A 24,389-nucleotide genomic window follows, 5' to 3' on the forward strand; every position below is an offset into this window, starting at 1 on the left:
TGGAGGGCCATGGCCAAGAGATACCAATTTTTCAGCATACCATTGGTTCAGATGAATTACAAGAATGACTATGGCGGAGTATATCAAGACACCTGGTATGTGATGACAAAATCGCACCACTATGGATGGACGCTCTCGCAAACTTTCCATATTCCAAGCTCTCATTTGAAGTCATCAACTCCAAAACCACTATCAACCCCTGTCCCTCCGTTTCCTACATTTGTTCTCATTGTTCACTCGGATCATAATATGTCTGTCATTCCTCTCGAACGGCGATGGTCTATCATGTCTTGATTTGATCAGCAGGCTCCTTCGCCTCGGTTGGTGACAGAGTTCCCGATGACTGTGAGGAAGACATTTCTGTATCCGGTGATGCACCGGAGAGGACTTTCTTACGTCCCAGAATCTCGCCGATAAACTCGCGCCAGAATGTGCGAGTCTCCCAAATGGGTAAGATGCCGCACATGAAGAGGGCCGCAAACACCCAGATAAAGCTGACAACCACGTAGAAGGTGAAGAAGCCCTTGGAGTAGATATAGTGACTGAGGAACATCGGGACAGGAATAATGACATCCATACTCAAAGAGAGTACCGCGGAGAGGACGAGGGCGAAAATATAGGTGCGCTGTAACGATTGAGGATTTTCAAGGACGGCGCGGTCTTCGGCTTCTTCCTTCTCCTCGTCGAGGACCGTCTGCAGCTCGGCATTGTGATTCGGATTCTTAGGTTCTTCTTCTGCTTGATTGTCTCCGTGCTTTCCAGCAGGCCCCTCGACAGAACCACGTTGACCCTCCGTGGGAGTGACAGGTCGAGTCTCTCCCAGAACGCTGGCATTGGCATTAGGGACGACATCGCCATACAATGACGAAGGCGCATTAATATCCCGTGTGGCGGCCCAGTCAAAATTATCGGGCTTGAGCAACGAGACAGCGCAGGTCACGATGAGTCCCGTCAGCACACCTGCCATGTTTCCGGCCAGAGTAGGGTACGAGGCGCCAGTGGTAGACACCGTAAGCTCGCCATAGTGCACTTTGGCTTCGACAAGCCACGCCGTCAAACCGGCACAGAGTCCGCAAACAGCGCCAGAAATTGCACCCGCGCGGGTCTGGCCTTTCCACGTGACAGCAAAGGCGGCTGGGAAAACCGCACCCCCAATGAGAAGACCCATGACGAGGAAAAGCCAACCGAGGTCGATGCCGATGGCATTCCAGATACATGCAAAGGCGGCCATGACGAGGCCAAAAAAGCAGATCATGACGTGGGAGACAAATATCAAGTCTTTTGGAGATGCGGATGGCTTGATGTAGACTTTGTAGACGTCAAAGGTGAGGATGGAGGAAACCGCAATGAGCTCAGACGAGGATGAGGATGTGACCGCCATGAACAGTGTGAGTAGCAATGCAATAGCCCCGTTCTTTCCAAGCAGAGCTGCAGCGCCAAACGGAGCAGATAATCCAGAAGAGACCTGCGACGTGGTCATGTTGTGTGGATAGGTGGGATAAGCCGGATTGTCTGTGAGGGCGACTGCGGCCAGACCAAGAGTGGTCGCAAAGCCAAATGGAATGGCGTACCAGGCGAAACCACCCATTATATAGCCTCGGACTGCTGTGGTGGGACGGCTGGCGATGGCGCGTTGCCAGTAACCCTGATCCAGGAAGACCGTCCCCATGCCGGAGCATAGTTGAATGACACCAAATATTAGACCAAAGTTCGATTTTTGAGTCAAGTAGGAGCCTTTCACGTTGCCTTCGACTGGACGCACCTCGCCAGCATGCACGAGCAGATCGTACATCTTTCCAGGAGAGCCAATGAGATCGTTTGATGTGTAGACCTTTGAATTTTCTCACCGTCAGCAAGCCGGCACATGCTCTAAAGTGTCAGAAAATACTTACGTTGAACATGAAGTACAAAATAATGATCATGACGATCACTGTATGAGAGTAGTCGCACAGAAAAGTCGCTCGGAGACCACCAAGCACAACATAGACGCTCACTCCCAAAGGAATGAGGAACACCGCCGCGTAGACATTCATCCCGGTCAATGAAGTCACAACAGCACTGCCTCCAAGGAGCAACTGTGATGCAACGAGAATGTTGGTCATGAGAGCAAAGAAGATAAAGACTATATGCGTGACTTTGCCATAGCGATAGTAGATGATTTCGAGAAACGTGTGGCACCGAGGAGCGTTTTGCTTGACCTTGCACGCAAGTACTGAGAACATGAATATCTGCACGGTGGCCCCGGCAGCGTACCAGAACGGACCCGACACGCCATATTCATAGGTGACAGTACTGGACTGCAGCAGAGTGGCAGCCCAGGTCCAGGCAGAAACAACGCCACTTGCAATCAGACCAGGCTTGACACTTCGACTGGCAGTGTTGAATTCCTCGCTCATTTTGGTCGAGTATTTCGTGTATCGGTTCTGCCACGATTGTCAGCGACGCAGAACTAGGAAATAGTACTACCCCTTATTTACCTGCAGGTATGATACGCCAGCCATGAGCAGGGCAAAAAAGAACCCAATCCCAATCACGACGCCATAACCGGCGCCCTGAGGCAGGACAGGTTGAATTGTGCTGGACATGATGATGACCGATGCGAATAGCCAGCAGCTGAGTATTGTGTGATGCAGTTGGGTTTGAGGAGAAAACCACACAAGTCAGGTGCGCGCAGCAGCTTCTCCCGGGAGAAAGACTTATATAGATAAAGGATCGGGTACTTCAGGGATTCAACGCGTGGAAGATACATTAGCGGATGATACGTCGAGCCTATACGTCAGTGCATCACAAGTACCCGTCTCCAATGAATCCATAGTAGTCTTTGCTGTGCGAGTCGCTATCAGTCTCAGTCTCGAGGGAGAGAATCACTCGTGGTCATCAATTCGCCCCGGGAGAGTGTCCCAATCTCGAAGTGGACCAAAGTCTGCCTGGTACGGGCTCCTTGATGGTAAAGTGTAGAGAGGATGATAAGCACCCGAGAAGTGGGTGCAACAAGTGGTGATCCCTTGTTATCAAAGAACTACAGTTGTAGAAAGAGGTAACTTACGACGATGTGCATCAAATACCGATACACCTCATTTCGCCGGCACAAGGCTCACCTCAGCACGTGGAGGACATCCAGCTAGGTAGATGCTCGAGGTGGCCTGCCTCTTTCTCGAGGACTCTTTCTAATAAGGCTAGATAATGCAAGGGGCAGTTGATGGTCAGGATCTGCATGAGGACTGCTGAATATCCTCGAAAGTGGGTCCAGTATACTGATTGTTATCGCGTTTTGCCCCAGTTGGGTCCGAAGTTGAACTTGGACAAACTGCGGACTGTGTTCTGTAGTGGGGTAAGCTGCAGAGGCATGTGTCCGGTAGAGGACTTCGGCTCCAAGTTATAGAAACCCGAACGCGTCATGCTGAAGATAACACGGCATGGGGAAGTCTCCAGACGGACGCGGGTGAGTCGTCTAGCGTATTGTTATGAAAGTCATGTAAACAGAACACTCCCCAGGCAAAGGAACGATCTCTTCAACTTTACCTACCTTTTGTAGAATTTACGATCGCGTTGAATACAAAAGCCATACCTTGGAAAAGCAACATGCTCACTCGCACCGTTTGTCGTGCAGTCCTCGGAGCAGGCGCTGTGAAACCTATCAGCAAGGCAGCCATTAGACTCACTGCCACTCGTGCATATGCGACAGTACGGAACTCACCACTGTCGGACAAGTTCTCGATCAATGGTGAGCGGTTATGGTGAGTGAAGGGAGTGATGAAGCAAGACAAAAGTTGCATGCTGATCACCCACTTCAGGCACGACATCCACTACACAGCGCAATGGAGTGCACCTTCTCCTGGAGGGGTGACCCGTCTGTGTGCCGATGAGAATGACAAGAAAGTCCGGGACTGGTTTAGGGATCAACTCCTTGAGCTTGGGGCCGATTATAAGGTCAGTAAGAAGACGACCACTAAGCAGAGAAGATGCTGAACAAGGATAGGTTAACGCAACAGGAACCCAATTTGGCTTGTTCCCCGGCGAAGACAACAGCATTCCTCCTATTGCAATGGGTAGTCACCTGGACACAGTCGCTACAGGCGGAAGATTCGATGGACCACTAGGTGTACGTAACTTGTTGCAAGGAACAAACAAATTCTGACACGAGGACAGGTTCTTGGTGCCTTGGAAGTCATGAGAAGTTTCAAGGAACAAGGAGTCAAAACTCGCGCACCAGTGGTGCTCATCAACTGGACCAACGAGGAAGGTGCAAGATTCTTTCCTCTACTGGGCTCGTCCATCGTATATGCTGGCCGCTCTACCGTTGAACAAGCACATGCTGCGGCATCCAACGACGCCTCAGAATTGACCATGGGCAGCGAGCTGGCCAAGATCGGATATGTTGGAGACGGACCAAACACGTTCAAAGAATTCCCCATTTCAGCGCATTTTGAAATCCACTGCGAGCAGTCGACAGATCTCGAAAAGGCTGGGAAGCCTGTCGGTTGGGTCGAAGGCTGGCAGGGTATGACCTGGTACGATGTCATCTTCCACGGAGAGGATGGTCATGCGAACACTTATCCGATGTACGGGCGACGAGACGCCTTGACTGGCGCAGCCAAGCTGATATGTGAACTTGAGAAATTGGCCTATGAGAAGAACGGTGCTTCCACGGTGACAGGAATTCATAGCCGTCCGTGGGGTGCCTGCAACATCCAGTCCAAATGCAAGGTCACCTTCTGCTTGATGCACAAGGAGGCCGAAGGATTGGAGGATATGGGCAAGATCATCATGGAGCGCGTCAAGTCAATTGCTTCGTTACATGGACTGGAAACCGAGACGGACAGAACAGTCCATCTCCTGCCTGGAAACTTCTGGCCAGAAGCGATTGACTGCGTCAGACTTGCCTGCGGTGACAAGGGTATCGCTTCTCGCACAGGCACCGGGCACGATTCGACCATGACGCAGTTGCTGTGCCCAACAGCCATGGTGTTTGCACGTGCCAAGGACGGCATCAGTCATTCACCAAAGGAGTGGACATCAAAGGAGGATTGTGCCGAGAGCGCGCTGGTACTGGGCAAGTCGGTGCTGAACTTTGATGACTATATGAAGCTCAAAGCAGCTGATAGTATTGCTTGAAGAGCTTGGAGATGAGGGATGCATGTAAATCCATCGCCTTTGAACGACTTGCGGTGTAATATCAGGCAAATTGATAGTAGTAGCTCGAAGCTCCACCATTGACCCGATTTCAAATGCGCTCTTAGACGTGCCTTTGAAACTCGTTGTTCGAGCAGCCAGTCAGCCAGCCAGCATGTATACTTGTGCCGGGGACGGAACCTAAGACGGGCAGACGGCATTGATGTATAAGTGAGATGATTGCTGATAATTTCCAGGGTACGGCCCAAAACATATTCGAGTGTTATCTTGCAGCATGATCAGTCATCCAAACGCAGCTAGCGAGCCTTCTAGCATTATCGTTCCTTCGGCAGCAAGGAATGTCCATGTAGTGTCGAAACTTTGGCCTAATCTTGATCTTAGTTTGCAACCACCCAACGCAGGCACGGAGGTGTTCGTTATCATGACAGCGATCCAGGAGGACCAAGCTAATCGTAGTGGTGAGGTCTAATTAAGTGCGCACCCCATATGGAGTCGGGGCGGAATGTGGTGGTCCAAAGCATGTTGTCCTTATCAGAGGCAGGACATTGGCCAGCGGCGGTACGAATCGTAGCTATTGGGGACCTTTTGTTTGTTGGAGGACCCTTGGGCCTGCCGTCATGGCCATATAGTATACAATAGTCTGCACGGAGTAACCCACAGCAATATCCACAAGGCTGGGACTACAAGGGGCTCCAAATGGCGTGATTGGTAGGGATCTGCGGAATAGGTGTGGATCTCCGACTACTCAAAGGAACTGCACCCGCATCGGAACAATGGCCGAGGATTTGATAGGGGTACGAATACTTGTAGTTGGGTCGGCTGTTCTTTTGCGAAATTGAGCCAGTGCAGTATCTGGAGGAGCAGGATATTGTCGAAGCAAGGCTAGAAGGAGCCTGGGGATCTTCATAAAGGGATGTGCTCTCTCACAGCTCTGTCACCACTGGCTGGTCCCAAACCTCGTTGAAACGGACAGATTCATTCGGTAGACCTTGATCGAAGACGCCTCAACGGATAGGTCCTGGATGCTCGTACAACATACACGGGATACTTATTGCTCCGTATCTTTCTCGGCCTTTGTTATACCTTGCGATGTGTGTGTCATTATCGCAATGTGCGAAGGTCTTGTATGGAATGCGCATAACTCCGCTGACGCCGGCAGTACGCGCAATATAGTCCAGAAACTCCATTATACAATAGGTATGATCATCTCGGCATGCCTTGGAGATAGAATTCGACATGTGATAGCAGTCCTCGGATAGTATCCTGGGCCTTTCCATGACTGTGCGGGTAATCCTGACCGAGCCGTCCCCATAATAACAGTCAGCTGTGGGTGCGGAACTTTAGAGACCATAATCCAAAGATAAGGGATCTCTTTCTTCTCCAGATCTTGACTTCATTCTTGCCCCTATTTAGAGAGAGGTGGATGATGGGGGGAAAATCGGGCGTTTGTTGCCAAGTGCCTGGATTCACCCGCTAGTGGTCATCCACGACCGTCCACTTTCAGACGCCTCTCAGTCTCTTAGGAGGCCCGAGGTATCCGAGAGACAAAGGGTTCGAATACCATCCTCAATCAAAGAGAGAAGAATCGTCGAGTCGAGGCAGCTGTGGTGCTTGAGATGCATGCGTGTCGCTCCTCTTTGCTTTATATCTCGTGCAGCGGCAATGTGCCGGCGGAATTCCTCTGGGAAATTGGTTGTCAAAATGCGAGCATGCGCCTATCAAATTGTGCAAGTGACCAATGGGATCAAAAGCGCACAGCTCTCATCCAAAGTCTCCCAGAGGAAGGGCTGCGGAATGGATTTCATGTTCTCTTGTCAGTACCACCTTGCTGAGATGATCAAACCGCGCGGACAGATGTGCGCATTTGCTAATTTAATCTTGTTCTTGTTCTGCTGAATTGTGTCTGCAAGTAATATCTGACCTGCTTGATCGCATGTTAGACTATCACTTGATGAATATTCAAGTATTATTGACGATGGTTGATTGCAGAAAACAGGTCGCAGCTTCACAGATGTCAAGTTCATAAGTAAGCATTTCACTGGCCAAAAGGAATTGAGGATGCTGGTCTGACAAGGGTCAGAGTATAGGATGTAACGAGAAAGAAGCAGAATATTCATGAGCATTACATATTCATTTACTTCTGTCAATCTCTTCAGATGTTGATATCCCACTGCATTCTACAATGTTTTTCTTTCTCTTCATCCGATGTCATAAACGAACAAACCACCTCAGAGACACTTACTTCACTTTCTTCCTACTCACCATCGTATCCAACGTCTTCTGACCTCTCTTCTCGCCTCTCGTTTTCTGACCCCTCTTCGCTGCTGCTGCTGCTGCTGCTGCGTTGCGATCATCGCTGTCGTGCCCATCATCCGCATCTTCACCCATATCATCTTCATCCTCTTCGTCATCTCTCGACCTCTTCACGCCTCTTTCAACCGTTCCATTCGCTTCCTCCTTTGTCTTTGCTCCTCGATCATTAAACTTGAATAGTTTCTTCCACTCACCCGTCCTGACCTTCTCATCATCTCCATACAGTCCCACATCATATGCCTCCTTGACCTTGTCGATACAAAATTGCCTCCTCTCGTTGAAATCGAACATGGGTTTTGGGTACATTCGCCCTTCCCCTCCCTCACCCTTGTCGTCCTTCTTCGACCCGTCACCTCTCACCAGACACCCCCACTTCTTCTGATCCGCTATGGGTGCCTTGTGCGGCTCATAGATGTACTTCTTGTCGAACCGCGCCAACTCCGGCACGTACCTCCTCACAAAGTGTCCTTCGGGGTCCCACTTCTTGGGGAAAGCCACCGGTGAATAGCAGCGGTAGAATTGTGAGAAGAATGCCGTACACGACAACCACATCCAGTTGCCCGCGTTGCACGCGACCTCGTGGTCAATCAACCACTCTTCAAACACCTCGGCCCCGCGCTCCCACGAAACATAACACCCTCCTCGGGTCAAGAAGCAGGCGACGGCGTGTCTTCCCAGGTGATGAATCCACCCTTCTCGCCTGAGCTGTCTCATTAATGCATCGATCCAGGGGAACCCGGTGCGCCCTTCCTTCCACCGGCGAAAGTACTCCTCCGCTTGGGGGTCGTCGACGAGATACGTCCCTTCCGACCGATACTCCCCCCGCTCGTTGACAGAGTACTTGCTCTGCAAATGCCAGGGGATGAATCTTGCAACGGGATTCCCGACCGCCTGTCCAAACGCGACGCCAACCTTGGCGTGCGCCGCAAAGTACATGTCCCTGAACAACAACTGTCCCGGTAGATTCACCGGCTCGCTGCTGTTGTGCTTCTTTTCCTTTTTCCTCCTTGCCAAAACATCCTGCACGTCCCACCAGAACTTGCGCACACTCACGCTCCCGAAATGCATGTGCGGTGAAAGAAGTGTCGTTGCCTGAGGTTCAAAATCCGTGGGCGCCGTCGCAGGCTTCTCAAACGTGCCCACGTACTCTTCGTCGTCGATGTACTTCTTCAACACTGCCAACCCGGCGGTTTCCCCACCGACGTGAGGCGTCGTCACGTCGGCCGGGTCGATGCCCATCTCTTCGAGTGTCGGCACGCTGAACGTTCCGTCCGGCCCCATCAGACCGACGCTGTACTGTGTGATTTTTCCGGGGCTCGAGGTCCGCTGGACGGCATTGAAATCACCCTGTCCGGCGCCGGCGAAACTCGGCTTCTGCTCTTCCACGTCGCCCTCCATTTCTTTCTCGATCCCGCCGAGGTCCATGTCCGCGGCGTCCAAAGGGTCCGGTAACTCTTTCGGCGCATCGACGGGCCGCGCGGGCTCGCCTCCTCCTCCTCCTCCTCCTCCTCCTCCTCCTCCTCCTCCAAGCTTCTCGGCGGCCTTGACGATCTGACTCATGCTCATGGTGGGACGCCCGCCGTTCGCCTTGACGATCTCGTCGCTGTCGAACAACGTCCTCCCGCTCAAGCTCACGACCCTGACGCCCGCCTCCTCGGCGATGCGCGTGACCTCGGCGTCGCGCGCGCGGGCGTACGCGTCCGTGTCCCGCTCGAACACGAGCACGTCGATCTTCCACCTCCTCAACAACGGCCCCATCACCTGGGTCGGCGCCGCGCGCACGACGTGCAGCTTTTGGTTCGGGTTCAGCTTCGCGAGTGAACCCGACACGTCGCTCATGCACGCGACCAGGAACGCCCAGCGGTTCGCCGACCCGCGCTGGCGGTACACGTAGTGCGGATCCCACGTCCACAGCGGGATCAGGCGTGACGGGTTCAGGGACAGGGCGTGCGCCAGGGCAGGTGAGTCGTGAAGACGCAGGTCCGTACGGAACCAGTACACCACCCTCGGGCCTCCGGATTTGGGTGCATCATGGGTAGTTTTGAATTTCGGACGCGCCATGAATGTTTTGACTCGGCTCTCGAGCTCTCGGGCCTTCTTGTGTTTGATCGTCCCGGCTCTCAGCCCTTTTCGTTTCCTTTCCTTTCCTTTCACTCGAAGAGGTGTGTAACAGGTTGACTCGAAGAGATCACCACTGCACGAATAGGCCAAAGGAAAGAAAGAAATCCAACTTTTCGGTTCGTTGCCGTATGCCGTAGTTTTTGTTAAGAGTCTTCCGGTCTAATCTCCTTATCCGAGTTTAGGTCAATATTTCGGTAAAGGAATGATTATTCAATGACTAGAAGTTTTTTCTGCACCAAGTGCCCTTTTTCGTTTTTGCTACTCGGAAAGAGTAAGAGAGAAAAGAAATGGAAAACGAGAGAAGAACTATAATGTTTCATTTCATGCCGAAAAGATGGTCCCTCGTGGTTGAAGCCGGGACCATCGAGAACAAAAATCCATGACGACATTGATCCACAGCCTCGTCCTTTTTGGACCTCCTTAACCCTCCCTTCGCCCATAGGCCGGATGTCTTCAGCCTTGTTGAGGTTACGAATGATCCAGTCCCCTCTCACAACTTGGAAATAAATACCTGCATAACTACTCCGTACGTATACTCGAACTGTACCATTCTTACAATAAAGTGATTTTATTCTTTGTTTTGGAGGATATAAATTAGGAATCTGCTTCCGTTGACACCTTTAAGGCTTCGTTTCATCATTACCTTGTCTACGAGAGAAGACACGCTCACAACCTGTAATTGGGCGTGCCTTGTGTGTGCATAAGGATCAAAACATTACGTTGACTATATACTGACGTCGTAGCCTTTCGTTTCCTTTGTCTTCCTTCTCTTTTTTTTTATTTTTCGAAGGACTGGCTTCGACTACCACGTCGAGGTAGGTGCTTGGGGTTGCCCGTCCGAGATTTGCGAGACGGGAGCTCCCGTTGGTGCCTGTGGCTGCCCGTCCGAGATCTGAGAGACAGGAGCTCCCGTTGGTGCCTGTGGCTGCCCGTCCGAGATCTGAGAAACAGGAGGTCCTGTTGGTGCCTGTGGTTGACCGTCCGAGATCTGAGTTACAGGATATCCACCACTGGCACTCGCGGAAGGTCCCCAACCTCCGCTCGGGTTTCCAGATGGGCCAGAACCGCCGCCGCCTGAACTACTACCACCAGACAGGGTTCCAGAGAGAGGAAGATTTCTGCTGGATGCACCGACGTAGATGATGGGGTTCTCAACTTGAATCCAATTTTGCGAAGCAGTGTCCCAAACCGATACGTCGCGACGAGTCAATTCAGCCGTGAATGTTGCCGAGGCCCCGGCGGCAATGGTGAGTCTGTCAAAGCCGCGAAGAACCTTGGGCGGTTCGCCATCTCCCAGCCCGACGTACAATTGGGCAACTTCGTCACCCGCAATATCACCGGTGTTGGTGATCGTCGCGGTCACCGTGGCCACAGTCTCGTAAAGTCCCGGGTTGCCACCGGGAGCACCGCCAGCCGGTAGCAGTGGTTGGGAAGAGCCGTCAGTAGCCCCAGGGGGAATGTATTGATCCGAGGGTAGACCATAATCAGTGTCGTCAGAAGATGCTTTGAGATCGGTGGAGTTCAGGTAAGGATAGATGTACAGATAAGGACGATATGTAATGGTGTTGTTGGGGAACAGATAGTCGGCGGGATTGGTGCTGAAATTTCCCAATACCGGAGCAGGCCCGGTCTCTCCACTGCTAGGTGTGTATGGAGCCGGGCTTGCTGGTGTAATGACGAGGTTCGAGTATTCGAATGTGGTGTAGCTCATGCCAAAGCCAAACTCGTAAATGGGCGTGATGTTATGTTCATCAAGCCAGCGGTATTCAAGGAAGACCCCTTCAGAGAAGTAATCCTGTGGAGCACCAAACTGTCCGTTGTTGGGTTCGTAGATAACATCGGTGCCGTAGTCGTCACGATTGCGGGCGATCGTGAAAGGTAGCTTGCCGCCAGGGTTGATGAAACCGTACAGCGCGTCCACAATGGCATTGCCGCTCTCCTGACCAGGAAGACCAGCCCAAATGATAGCGGTGACGTTTTCATTGTCATACCAAGAGGAAACATTGACAGGTCCAACGGTGTGCAGAACCACGATGGTGTTGTTGCAATATTTGGTCACATTGTTGATCAATCGCTCTGCGCCACCCCATAGGGTTAGGTTGTTTCGATCGCCAGTATTTCCGTCAATGGTGATGAAACCTTCGCCAGAGTCAGCATTGCCAAATACGATGGCCACATCGGTCTGTGACGCAAGGAGCTGCATCTGAGTGTCGGCATAGTTGTCGAGGATCGCAAACACTTCACCATCGGTCTGAGTCAAGACGTATTGTTGGATAGCCTGCTCAGGGGTGACCAAGTATGGGAACTCTGCTGTACCGCTTCCGTAGCCCATGGCAAGGGTTCCGTTGTCGCACTGTCTGTTAGGGCAGCCGTTGGCACCCCATGGGTTGCTGCCAGCATCATATCCAAAGATGCCAACTTGTTTCTCCTTGCCGGTGAGTGGAAGACCTCCAGTGTTCTTGAGGAGTACATTCGAAGACTGAGCAACTTGTCGGATGACATTGCGATGTTCATCCTGAACATTTACATGCTCATTGACGAGACCAATGGGCGATTGCGGGTCTGCGGCGTGAATCTTGTCATTGGTGTTTTCGCTCCACTAAAGCTATGTCAATTGAGGTTCCCATCGAAGACAAACAATACTCACAGCGTAGAAGTTGGTGGGAACGTAGTGAGTGTCACGACCAACATAGTAGTAAGCTGCCATGATACGAGTTGCCATATCATCGAGACGCCATTCGGGGAAAGTTCCATTGATCACAGCAATTGTCATATTGGTACCCCAATAGCTTCGACCCGTGTTGAAGAGAGTGTCACCGGGCATGGTCATGTCAAGGCCTGCCAAGGCAGTTGCCATTCCAGCATGCTGAGCTTGCCAATCAGACATGACAAAGCCCTGGAAATTGAGCTCGTTCTTCAACAAATGGTTCAAAGTGTAAGAGTTGGCACAAGCATACGAGTTGTTGATCTGGTTGTAAGAGCACATGACTGTCGTGGCCATTAGCTTGTGGCCGAATAAAGGACACACCTTAGCCTACCTGCTCCCGTTCCTGCTCTTACAGCGTCGGCGAAAGGCCAGAGGTAGAGCTCGTGCATGGTCTTGTCGTCGAGATTGGAGCTGAGCGTTTCGGTAATGTTGTATCCATAGTTCTGAGATTCTCCCACCTGACGGAAGTGCTCTTGTTCGTTGGTAATGAAGTGCTTGGTGCAGGCAATGACACCTGCACTCTGAATGCCCTGAATAGTCGGGGCGACCAGAGCGCCGGTGAGATAGGGATCAGGGCTGAATCCTTCCTACAAGGAGTCAGTACGCCGTCAAGCCGACCATGCCGTGGAATGTATCCTACCCAATTCCTTCCGCCCTCGGGCGATCGACCCAAGGGGCCGCACACTGGACCAAGCTGAACATCCACGCCTTTACCTCTGTGCTCTTCACCCATTGCCACTCCACGAGCGCGAGCCAAATTTCGATCCCATGTCGCAGCGACATTCACACCACCCGGGAAGGCGGAAACATAATCGGCTTGTTTCAAGTCAAAAGAGAGATTCGCGGGTCGTGGGTGCCGACATACCATCTCTGACACCGAGAGGACTATCTTGCAAGCATAGACTCGGAAATCCCAACCGAGGGATTTCTCCCACATTTCCGACACATCTCTCACTTTCCCAGCTAAACCACACAATCAGCTCCACTGTCCGGGAAGGAAGAAAACCACAACGTACCCTACACCGGTGGTGAGGTTGACTTTTTCGAGTAGAGTCAGTTGGCTCACGAAAGCTCGAGCTTTTTCGTAGGCGGCCGACCAGTTGCCGGCTCCAGAACCCCACGGTGAAGGGTAGCTCGGTGGTGAAGAAAACTTTGGTCCATTGTAGTCACTGTTGAACGGTTGTGCGGATTGGCGTTTGTTGAGCACATCTGCAGATTCAACGGGCTGGAAAATGTATTGTGAGTAAGCATTCAAAGAAAGAGTGACGTTGAGAACAGATACGACCGAGCTCAACAACGGCGACATGATTGCAGGAAGGGAAGAATGGGCAACCGAAATTAGTCTACTCGGGAATCAAGGGCTGCTAAGAGGGACCGGGGCGTTGCCGTTGTGGGTTGGATGGGGATGAGGATAAGCATCGGCTTGGGCTTGGTCTGGCACTTACACCGGCCAAGATCTGGGGGGGAAGAGCAACGATGGCCGCCACAACCGCCGTCGTAAGCCACATCTTGGGGTTTGGCGGACGCCTGGATCGAAGCTTGTTTCTGGGCGATTGACGTCAACAGGGTAATCCCTTGTAGGCACTCCGTACAGTACAGAGTATTGGGTGTGTACAAGGACAATAATCCCTCCGTCGGGAGAATATTTGGTGGTTGGGGAGTGGTCAAGTCTGGGTAGGACAGCAGTAGAGTCTTTTCCCCGGTCGGTTCACTTGACGACGACGACAACAACAACACAACTAAAACTGACTGGCCCCCGACAGTAAATTCTTCTTTTGTTTTAGGGGTGAGGATTGGTTTCGGGGGACGAAACGAGTGCCCGACAAAAGAGAAGGAGCAAAGGGTGAAAGGGAGGACAATCTTGGAAGGAAGAGATCGCTGAAGGGGATATTTGTAGCCGTTATACGGAGGATGAGTATCCGTCCGGAGGGAGGAGGCATGGGTACATTTACTTGGGCCTGCCACTCAAAAGGCTCATATGGGTACGGGGATGTGCAAGATGGCAATTGATGATGGTGATGATGCCTGGATATGTCGTATTTTGTGGAGGTGACGCTGGGGGGGCACTAGGTAAGTAGTTTGATGGGCTCTACGTACAGTACTTGCTTTTTAGACCTTGTCAACTTTGGTATGGGACGGGACCCTTGACACTTCATCTCAACCAAGACTTATGGAGAAGAGGCAGGTGAATAACAGCGAGCTACCGAACATCTGACTTGACCTATTTACTTTGGTAGATATTCTGTCACCAAGAGACATTTCCTTCTTCCCCCGGTTCTGACGTCTTTACACGTACGAAGTACCGAACGAACAGTCACATTCTTTAGCCTCCTTCTCAACGGCTGTCAATGGCACACACTGGTGTTTGACTAAAGACACAATCTTGTGCTACTTCCGCACTTGTTCGAGACAAGAGAGGGCGAGAGAATACAGACACACAGGTCACTCTGTAGTATAACAGGGTCTGACCAACAAACTAATCACATCACCTGCTCCTTGCATGAAGGCGGAGTGAAAAGCCAAAAACATTTCTTGAGGTTGCATTCCTCTTCACCCGCGACGATTGTTCCTTGTGATGCTGATGGGTTCCATCGAACCCTCACGCAATTGAATCTGTGTTCGTATTGCCGTCTCGACACCCATTACGACTACCACCGCCACCGGCATCGGCATTGTAGACCACAATGAATGCTCCATAATCACAATGACAATCCCTCGTCAAAAATCTAGACTAGAGTCGCCCTGACCGCCTGAAGAAGCTGTTCCCCGCAACGACCAAGTACCCAGCACTCGTAGTCCGTAATTCATTTGCTTACAGTGGCATAGTGCAAGCAACTCACCATGAGTCCCCCGTACGACCTTGACACTTTGTAGAGCTAACATGGTTTTCATTATCTCAAGCGAAATTGACCAGTCAAGTCTCAACCTCGACCTTGACGTGGGAGTTCGCAGCCCTGTTTCTCCGTCTACTTCGCACTGGTCAACAAGAGAGCGATGAGACTTAGTATTTTGTATGGAGAGGAACTGAACTGATGGCGGCATGTCAGCATCATGGCTGGTGTTCTCACCACCACCTCTGCCAGCCACTCTGCATATTCCCTTGTACCGTAAACGACTTCATCTTTTAGGCATATTCTCCGCTCATGATCCTGTACGGGTACAAGTGTGTCCATGTCGGCCCTGGTCCATCCCCGCTTCGGCCCCATATCACCAAGCAACAGGGATCCTCCTTGCCGCCCGACGTTTTTCCCATTTGCTGGAGCTGAATGTAAAGGCTCCTGTGGGAGGTAAATCATCATCGTCCTTGTCGTGCCCTCCGGACATACGCATCCATGCTAGGACCCTCCCGGACCGCTGCTCTCTCCAATCACTTTCTGTTCAACCAACACCTGCCTGCATTGTCGACTGCAACGTTTCTTCGTCTATGCAGGAGCCCCAGCTTCACGGCATTACTCTGGCTGTGCTCGCAGTAAGTGCCCTGGATACGGAGCAATAGCTCGGCAATCCAGCTCGCCAGCATGCACCCGTGCCGATTTACCTCGTGTCACACAGGGAAGTGTCCAAGTGTCCAGCATCGGCTACAATGGTCCAGCCTCAGGACGCTGCAACATGACGCGGATGGAAAGCTTCCCCTCCCGAACTGGTGTAATCGTGTCGAGAAGCCGAGGAATCTCTCGTGGTACATCTTCACTTCTTCTGGTCACTGTAACCCAAGGAAGCTGCTATCGTCATCAATCCATGGACTAAGGTATGTGACTTTCCTTGGGTGACCTTTACCCAGCCTGAATACGAAGGCCGTGAATTGCTTACCTGCCCGGCACTCCGCATGGTGACTTTGTGCTCTCACGAATAGTGTCCGCAGATCTTCATCAACTACAAGTACAAGCCTCGATCGCGGGGAAAGCTCTCGTAGATCTTATGACCAAAAAGACTTTTCGCCTCGCTTGCACATGCGTGCCTGCTGTCACGTTAACAATGTCCAACATTCGTTCTTTGCACACCAATTGATTAGATCATCTAGATATCATGTGGACTATTCTCGTGTTGGTCTCCTTCGCCGCATCTTCTACCCAAAAATTGACAAGTTTAACACCGACAATGTTTAATGGTCTTGTATCCGACATTATATATCCACCTTGACTGCGCATCGAGATAAGGTATAAATCAAACATCACCGTCATGATGAGTATAGTGAGAGTAGATGACGGGGCTTGAAATCCATCTGCACACTGTATATTCCTCTGAACTCAAACCGATTCATTTTCGTACATTGTTCGCATAGTTCTGGAGGTGATATCATTCGCCATGGCATCTGTCAAGCTGTCAGAGAAAAGGTTCATGTCTACATCCAGGTCGGCATTCGAGGTGAGGCATACCAGCAGCAGCATTTGCCTGACGATATGATGCGCGCCATTTTGGGACAAAAGGTAAGCTCGTATCCCAGTTGGCGGCATGGTTCACCGAGTGGCTCCATAGCAGCGTAGTCAGTACAATATGATTTTCCTCAGGCCAAGGTCTACCGTAGACCGTAGGCAGCTGGGAGTTCTTGTTCCGTGTCGACTCTGATCGAGCTAGATTGACATTATTGGAAGCAAGATATCTCCGTTCCAGACAGAAGCAGTATGATGCTGTCTTAAGAAGAAAGGTCCTCGGGCTTCATTCGGCATCCACTGAGTCCATGTGAGCCACAATTTCTTTTCCTAACACCCAGATCATGTATGTTGGGAATATCAACCAGAGGCCATTGGGAAGGATCCACAGCACTATAAGGCGATAGACTGTGTTGTGTCCGATGTTTGAATATCCGCTGAAGTACTCATTGAGCCCTGTTCCATACGTTAGTCAGCCACGGCCCCAACCTGGATTCACTCATATCTGAATAGTACTCACAATACAAAACAGTCTTGCTCAAGGTCATTACCGTCGCTGCAAACAACAGCAATACTGCTTTAGCGACTCCGGGGCCAGATACCGTATTGGACTTGGAGCCAACAAAGAATTCTCCCATAGTCCCGGCGGCGAAAAAGTTCTGAGCACCATTTCCAAGGATGGTGATAAGATAATAGATATACATGACGTTCTCCACGGCATTCAAGGATGCCTGTGCAGCTGAGAAACCGACATGATTATCCCACGCGGGCCACCCATATATATAGTCGACAGTGCCGTAAAGAGCATACGGTGTCCAGATGGGCGAATGCAACTTTCCACCGGGCATCGTGTGCGGGCGCATGAGCATGTACCCTGTGTCCCATGTCACCAGGGGTAGTGATACAAACAGCCATATCATGAGCAGGGGAGCGATCTTGTGTGAGTAGGTATGCTGAGTCACATCGCTCTGTTTGGTGCCTGAGCGATTTGCTTTGCGTTTCTGGGGGCTTGGAACGACCACAGAGATCGGACTATCGGGAGGCGGCGAGGGAGAGGTTCCGGTCGACGTTGCCGGGGCTGGAAAGGATTTTGGGTGGTGCCTCGTTGATACCATATTGAACGGTGAAGTCTAATGTCGGATTCGTCAAGTTGAGCGGGACCGTTCCGAGTCTTCGGATGATGGCTTCAGTGGTTCCAAAGGCCTCTCTCTGGCTGGACAACAAGACTGTCACAGGTATGTCTGATCGTATCCTTTTTCCGAGTGGTTGCGCAACTAGTGTTTTGGTGTATCTCTGCGACAAAAGTCCTTCTAGGATGGTATATCTCTGGTCTTTTTGCGTATGCTTGCGTTCTTCGGATTGTTTCAATGCTCCAAGTAATCGAAATCGTGCGATCGTGCCTGGGGAAACAATGGACGTGCTTGAAGCGATACTTTGGTCAATTGGTCGGTGAAGGGAGGAGTTCTCGGTTCGCGTAGTCGCGCAGGAATCACAGCGTTAGAGAGATTGTGGTAGAATTCAAGTTGACATGAAAACACCTGGGCGCATGGCTTTAGCACGATATATAGGGAGGCAGTCACCGTAGAGGGGATGACGGTGACGCAGCTGGGGTACTTCTAATAACTCCCTCGGCTCACCTCAATCCGACAGCGACCACAATGGCGCAGCGAAGGACGAATGCCGCTAATTCAGAAGTACGCATCGCGTATTTCGTACACTAGTGATAAAGGTCCGCGCCCATTATTGATTTCCCCCTCTGTTTTCAAATTCCTTGCGAGGTCGCCCGTAAATATCGAAAAAAGTAAAAGACTTGCCGTCTGATGTGCTGCGCCCCATGAAGAATACGCGCTGTTGGCGCCGTGGTACCTGCATGTCCCAAGCCTTAATTACTATGTTCCTGAAATGTCCCCATTCCGAGAACAATGCAGTACTGCGAGCCTTGTGCGGCCTTACACGCCCCTGGATCCGTATACCCTCGAATGATCTACTTATTAAGTACGAGTACTTAAGACATGCAAATATATGACGCGAAACTATCCCCGTACGCGGATAGAGATTCTGTATTTTGACTAATTGTTTGGATACGTGAAGCTTTTCTTTGAATAAAAGTGATAGTTGTTGGCGGTCCCAAATCCACGGCGCAATCGACTTCATCCATTCTGGTGCCAATTTGTAACAAATGTATTTCTGCGTCGAGGTGGCCAGTCGCGCAGATATTGTTCCGAAATCGGAGCATCATCATCATCATCCTATTCTTCTTTCCATAGCACCGTTGGAAATTGTACTTCGTGACGAGAAAGAAAGCGATCGTGAATAAACACTAGACATGCAAGGATATCCCGAGTGCAAGTCTGCCAGGTAATGCCTGTGACAACGCTGCCAAGCTCTGCGAAACGCGCTCGTGACCCTTCTTGTGGCATGAAGTCTTCGCTTTCTAATCGACTGTTGGTTTCACGGCCAAGATACATAGTGACAACGTTGAATGCATGTCAAGGCTGCTCGCGCACAGAGTGCACAGTAAGCACCGTGCTGAATGTTCTGCGGCTGATTTCTCAATGAGTGGTTTCGGTCTCAACTTGCGGCGCCAATTGTCTCGGGTCGCAAAGCTTCGCCACATCGCCATGACCATGAGTCGCTGGCATTGGAGCATATGTTGTGTTGCGACACAAATAGAAGTTTCTCGTTGCGAATTGTTGCGGGACCTGATGCTAGATCTTCAACGCTAATTTTTCAGGCAACGGTCTGGATTGACTCGTCAGGATTCTGTAAGGCTGAATTTTCAATATCAGGTTGCACAGCTGGCTGTCCAGCCTCGGTCTCAAATAATTTGGCAATGACATCAGGTCTGATTATGTCCTTCCGGAACTGCTCTTGTTGTAGGAGTTCCAGATTCCGCAGAGTAGCGCCAGGGTGGGTCAAGTATTTGGCATATTCTGGTCTGCGCCAATATTCAGAGAGATATTTCAGATATCGTGCAAATCGAGCTGCATCGGAGTTTTCGAGATCTGCATTATTGTGGCTGGCTGCTGGCTTGTTGAGGAGATGAGGATAATTTACTGCCAGATATTGAAGGTAAAGAGGATTGGACAGGCAGAGAACAAACTCTAGCTCCAAGGTAAATCGATGAGACAGCGGTGTTGGCGGTGTGGTCGGTTCCATAGCTTCTCTCCCTTGTGGTCTGAGAATACAATGGTAAAGACAGCGGTGCTGGCAGCCGACGAAATAACAAAACAAAACTACCTATCTTAGTAGGTAGATGTTGATTATAATTCGCACCTCAAATGCCCCGGACTGTGCGACTTGATTCAGTACGCGTCGGGTGGTGCCACAGCCAAGCGGAGTATATCGGATAATTGGCGCACTCGCGAGGCGGCGTCCCAAGGTCCAGTACTCGTATTCGTATGCTATTATTGAAGATGCAAGAACGTTTTACTTCAAGTTCCGGCTCGGACGGCGGGATCCTTCGTGTGTAGATTAGAGTTGAGTCCAGGGGCGCGAGAAAACCGGAGAAACAGGTTCGATCTGTGTGGTGATGGCCCAAATTGGTATAGAATCGGGTTCTCAACTGACAGCTGTCGCGACAGGCCAGGACGTTGAGTCCTTGTACATTCCAGACGATGGACAATGATAATAATGACACCCACAAAATCTAGACCAAGGGTACGAGTGTTCCCATGCAGATGGAGAACGATAGAGTCCGGTAGGGGCGAGAACGCGTCGGGTGGGCAGTCTCAAACTCGCTGCAAGAGGCTGTGCCCTGAATCAACTTGTGTCAGTAAACAAGCGAAGATGGCGATCGATTTGCAGCTGGCCAAACAAGTGGCACTAGAGACCCTGACCGTCGACAAAGAGGAAGTTAGCAGGGATGGTGATCACTCGTCAACTGACAAAACCTGATCAACCTGCTGTCAATGTCAGTGGCGACTGTGGAGGATTGTCGTAGTCGATCAAGCACTCAATGCTGCAAGAGGTTCTCAATCAGGGTCGGTCCATGTGGTTGTAGCAAAGATGACTTGGAGTTAGCAATTCACTTGAGGCGAATATGGCTGACACCGTAATGCTTGCTCAATGTCTAGAGACAAGGATCTCTCTCTGTAGCGAGGGTGTGTGGCGTGGTCAATGGTGAGTGGTGAGTGACCAAGGAGTAAGAGAGTGTGCGTGACGGATAGTCGTAGCGTACAATTACAGGTATACGGAGTAGTACATCGCGCACTTGTATGCATATTATAGTGTAGGTGGTGAAGCCCCCGATCTTCCCCTTTACTTCTCTTTGACTTCCCCAATTTACGGAGAATAATCACAAGTTACGGATACCTGGTATTCATACTATCTCGCGACCCTCTGTACACTTGTACTGTAAATAACACGGAGTGACTGAGGCCCTTGTGGAACCGCCAAAAAGCATTGGGTTCCTGCCTGCGCCCGGATTCTCCCCCCTCTCCCTCTCTCCTTTCCAATCCCTTTTATTCATCTACAGTCACCTACTATCCTCGCAACCGACCTTCATTCACCCTCAGCATCCTCATCCTCATTCTCAACCTACCCAGAGTACAACAGTCAAGCATACGATATCTCTGTATGCTCTTCCACGAACAGCCATAATTCATTGTGCCCACCCGCTTTCCCCCCTCGGCGCACGTTCCTAGAACGGCCTCACACGGTCCTCACACGTCCGCATTGGGTCCAAACAAACCGACTCCTTATCCCGCTTCGCGTCGCTCCTCTTTCATCATATCCCCCTTGGTCTCTGTGCCGCCTGTCCATCTCTCCCTCTTTCATCATTTTGTCAGAAGCCGGCAGAAACAACACAAACTCCACGCGCTGTGCAGCCATTAATACAGGACAATCAGAGTACTATTGAGGCTCAGGCAGTGAAGAACCAAATTTAAAGCCATGATGGCGCAGACTGCAACCATGCCAGGTACGTGCATATCAGTCTCACGCTTGACATAATATACTTTGTTCATTGCCTCTTGGTTCCTTCGTCCTCTTCACGTGGCGTTCTCTCTTACACGACGCGACTGACTTTGCTGTGCAGAAAGGGGTCCTTCACCTCTGGCCTCAAACAATCCTTTTCGTAATCGGATGCCTGATAGTGCCACCAGTCCCAACTTAGGACCTGTCAAACCTGCCTCTACGAATCCCTTCCTGGATAGCAGCGAGGTTGCGCTTCCAAACAGAAACAAAGGGGCAACGAGTGACAGCACAAAGCCTAGCAGGCCTACAGATAACACTGTAGATATTTTTGTACGTGCATCGGTGTTAGGGATCATTGATCGCTAATTTTGTTCAAGGCATCTCTCGACATCAATGACACCACAAAACGCTCACAGAGACCTCTTCAAAATGGAAGCTCTCGACGCGAGAATATGCCACCGAAGCCACACCCATCTCGAGGCCCTTCTGGCCGCCACAGGCCGAGCAATTCGGAGGAAGAACGTCGGAGGCAGCAATCGAAAAACCGAGGCCCTCCAAACGAGCTAGACATCTTTGCAGATCCATCTGACATCCGTCCTCGTGAAAGACGCACTCAGCGCCGCAACTCGGAGTCTTCCATCCGCGACAAGCCCAGAGACTTGGATCCTGAGGCCGAGAAGAAACGCAGAGAAAGAAAGCTCCGCGAGAAAGATGGCACAAGCTCTCATCGGTCTAAGAAGCCGAACAGGAAACTGGATGTTATCGACAAGCTCGATGTCACTAGTATCTATGGCACAGGATGTAAGCTGATGCTCGTCACTCCACGCAGAATTTCTCTGACTATTTGTAGTATTCCATCACGACGGCCCATTTGATGCCTGTAACCCTCACCGCAACAGAAAAGGTTCCAGACAAGCTCCGATGCAGGCTTTTCCCAAGGATTCTGTCAACATGCAACTTGGGGGTGCCGGACCTCTCAATAAGTCGCTCAATCTTGACCAATACAACGGCACAGGACAAGAAGCTCACGTCGATTACAATGAAGCGGCAATCCAGGAAGAAGATGCTGATTACTTTCGCCGACCACAACCAGAAAGAAGTGCCGGCTTCAACCCGACTGCCCGTATTGAGCCTGTGCACGGAAGTGAATCTGCAGGTCTCGGCACCAGCACTTTTCTAGAGGGTGCACCAGCAAGTCGAGCTGCCATACAGCGCCGGGAGAGCGAGTTCGAGGCCCAACAGCAAGCACAGGCAAATGGTCTGTCTCGAAAGAAGAGCTTGGCCCAGAGAATCAAGTCTGTCCGTCAACCTCGACCGAATTTCGGTGATGGTGGCCGCATGGCCTCGCCAGAACCTGCCGGCGGTCCAAATAGCCCGTTGGGGACAGCCCATTCAGAGAATAATGCAAACCCCTTCTTCAAAGACTATGACAAAGAGTATGAGAAAAAGGGAGCTCAAATTGCTTTTGCCGAGGAACAGCAGAAGCCAAGTCGAACTCGTGCGCCCAGCAGTCCACGACGCGGGCTTGGTCTGGAGAGAAAGTTGACTGGTGACAGTCCTAGTGGTGAGGACAATAAGACAGGAGGTGGTTTCCTGAGTCGAGTCAAGAGTTTGAAGGGCGGAAGCCGTACCCGTGGAAGACGAAACACCGAAACATCTTGAATTGTCTTTCACGTGAGTTGTTGATTTAGGTCAGAGGGGTTTTATGTGGATCGCATGGTCAAGCAGGAGTTTTGGCCCAAGTGCCTTTGGGTGCTAAATCGGGAATGGCATATGCATGGGTGCGGACAACGAAATCATGACACATTCCCACGACAACTATGACGGAAAAGATGAGCTGTTGCAATTTTCTTGGTGGGAAGATTCTGGACAACTGCTGCGAGCTTTCTGGCAAAGTCGGGCATTGCTGGAATTGGATAAATGGAGCACAGACAGCCAGACAAACAGACCAGGGGAAGCTATTCGCACGCATATGTTGCCGTTGAGGTTTACTTGTGTCGACGACGCAAAATAGACAGTGGACTCTTCTGTTTTGGCGCCTTACTCTACCGACGTGTCAAACTGGGCGATATAGTGACTTGGTCAGATGGAAGTCCACGAAGCCATATCTCGTGCATCCTGGACAAGATTTCTGTCCTTGTGTGGAGGATCGACGTGCTGGGGCTAGCTGGATGACCTTGATGAACTGCGTGCTACTACGACGATTTTCTTATAGTATACTTTTTTTCTCTACACTGTCGAGTCCATCGTTTGTATTTCTCTTTTCCCTTGCGCTTACCAATCTTGAAGACGGAAACCACCATGAGAATCGAGGTACAGTGTACGAATTATGTCCAGGCGTGACTTGATTCCAACTCGAGCCTCTCATAAATCGTAAAACGACTGATACGGATATGTTTATATCAACGTGCCATATTGATGTTCGAAAATTTGGCAAGAAAAATAGTCTGGAATAGACCACTACCGATGGCAAAGCACTCGAAAAACTTTGCAAAGCAAAAAACAACAACAAAGTGTACTGATAAATAGAATAGATGGGACAAACCACCGGCGCCCCATGGTCCCGTCCAATATTGACCGCTCGGGATCCTTGTACCTTGGTGAGCCATACACCGCACCACATAGGCATGACCTTGTCCGTGTGTCCGGGTTTCGTACGGATCAGTACTGTAAGCCTTCAAAGGCCTTTGAAGAGATGTCGTATTCTCGTGGCATGCCTTGCTTTTGACTCTGTTGCTCTGTTTTTTTGGTTTTTTTGGTTTTTTTTGGGTCTGATTTGGTGTGCTTTCCGCGGTCGACTCCAACATGAGAACCCTTGAGCATCAATT

General features: G+C 50.8%; 5 protein-coding genes across 7 annotated transcripts; 1 reads left to right on the forward strand and 4 right to left on the reverse strand.

Annotated features, from left to right (window-relative positions):
• Positions 1 to 7,275: 7,275 nt before the first annotated feature.
• On the reverse strand, positions 7,276 to 9,825 carry PV06_03412 (uncharacterized protein). Its single transcript, XM_016404196.1, has one exon. It carries the CDS (start codon positions 9,505 to 9,507, stop codon positions 7,372 to 7,374), a length of 2,136 nt encoding a protein of 711 aa, XP_016265201.1. The 5' UTR covers positions 9,508 to 9,825; the 3' UTR covers positions 7,276 to 7,371.
• A 529-nt stretch (positions 9,826 to 10,354) lies between these two features.
• PV06_03413 (uncharacterized protein) lies at positions 10,355 to 13,585 on the reverse strand. The gene is made up of 7 exons (XM_016404197.1): positions 13,291 to 13,585; positions 13,140 to 13,237; positions 12,915 to 13,090; positions 12,606 to 12,861; positions 12,215 to 12,555; positions 10,487 to 12,166; positions 10,355 to 10,438 (listed from the first exon to the last, which is right to left on the reverse strand). Exons 1-7 carry the CDS (start codon positions 13,578 to 13,580, stop codon positions 10,370 to 10,372), a joined length of 2,910 nt encoding a protein of 969 aa, XP_016265202.1. The 5' UTR covers positions 13,581 to 13,585; the 3' UTR covers positions 10,355 to 10,369.
• Positions 13,586 to 16,272: 2,687 nt separating this feature from the next.
• On the reverse strand, positions 16,273 to 18,230 carry PV06_03414. 2 transcript variants are annotated; one of them, XM_016404199.1, is made up of 3 exons: positions 17,165 to 18,230; positions 16,651 to 17,100; positions 16,273 to 16,586 (listed from the first exon to the last, which is right to left on the reverse strand). In XM_016404199.1, the coding sequence occupies exons 1-2, from the start codon at positions 17,757 to 17,759 to the stop codon at positions 16,931 to 16,933; spliced, it is 765 nt and encodes a 254-aa protein (XP_016265204.1). In that variant the 5' UTR covers positions 17,760 to 18,230; the 3' UTR covers positions 16,273 to 16,586; positions 16,651 to 16,930. The 2 variants fall into 2 exon arrangements, with proteins under 2 accessions (XP_016265204.1, XP_016265203.1); XM_016404198.1 differs by having other exon boundaries at positions 16,273 to 17,100.
• A 435-nt stretch (positions 18,231 to 18,665) lies between these two features.
• Positions 18,666 to 20,142, reverse strand: PV06_03415 (uncharacterized protein). The gene has a single exon (XM_016404200.1). The coding sequence runs from the start codon at positions 19,801 to 19,803 to the stop codon at positions 19,375 to 19,377; it is 429 nt and encodes a 142-aa protein (XP_016265205.1). The 5' UTR covers positions 19,804 to 20,142; the 3' UTR covers positions 18,666 to 19,374.
• Positions 20,143 to 20,937: 795 nt separating this feature from the next.
• Positions 20,938 to 23,787, forward strand: PV06_03416. 2 transcript variants are annotated; one of them, XM_016404201.1, is made up of 4 exons: positions 20,938 to 21,565; positions 21,683 to 21,891; positions 21,939 to 22,362; positions 22,412 to 23,787. In XM_016404201.1, exons 1-4 carry the CDS (start codon positions 21,538 to 21,540, stop codon positions 23,221 to 23,223), a joined length of 1,473 nt encoding a protein of 490 aa, XP_016265206.1. In that variant the 5' UTR covers positions 20,938 to 21,537; the 3' UTR covers positions 23,224 to 23,787. The 2 variants fall into 2 exon arrangements, with proteins under 2 accessions (XP_016265206.1, XP_016265207.1); XM_016404202.1 differs by having other exon boundaries at positions 21,683 to 22,362.
• Positions 23,788 to 24,389: the final 602 nt, after the last annotated feature.

This window comes from Exophiala oligosperma, assembly GCF_000835515.1.
Source record: "Exophiala oligosperma strain CBS 72588 unplaced genomic scaffold supercont1.3, whole genome shotgun sequence".
NCBI classification, from domain to species: domain Eukaryota; kingdom Fungi; phylum Ascomycota; class Eurotiomycetes; order Chaetothyriales; family Herpotrichiellaceae; genus Exophiala; species Exophiala oligosperma.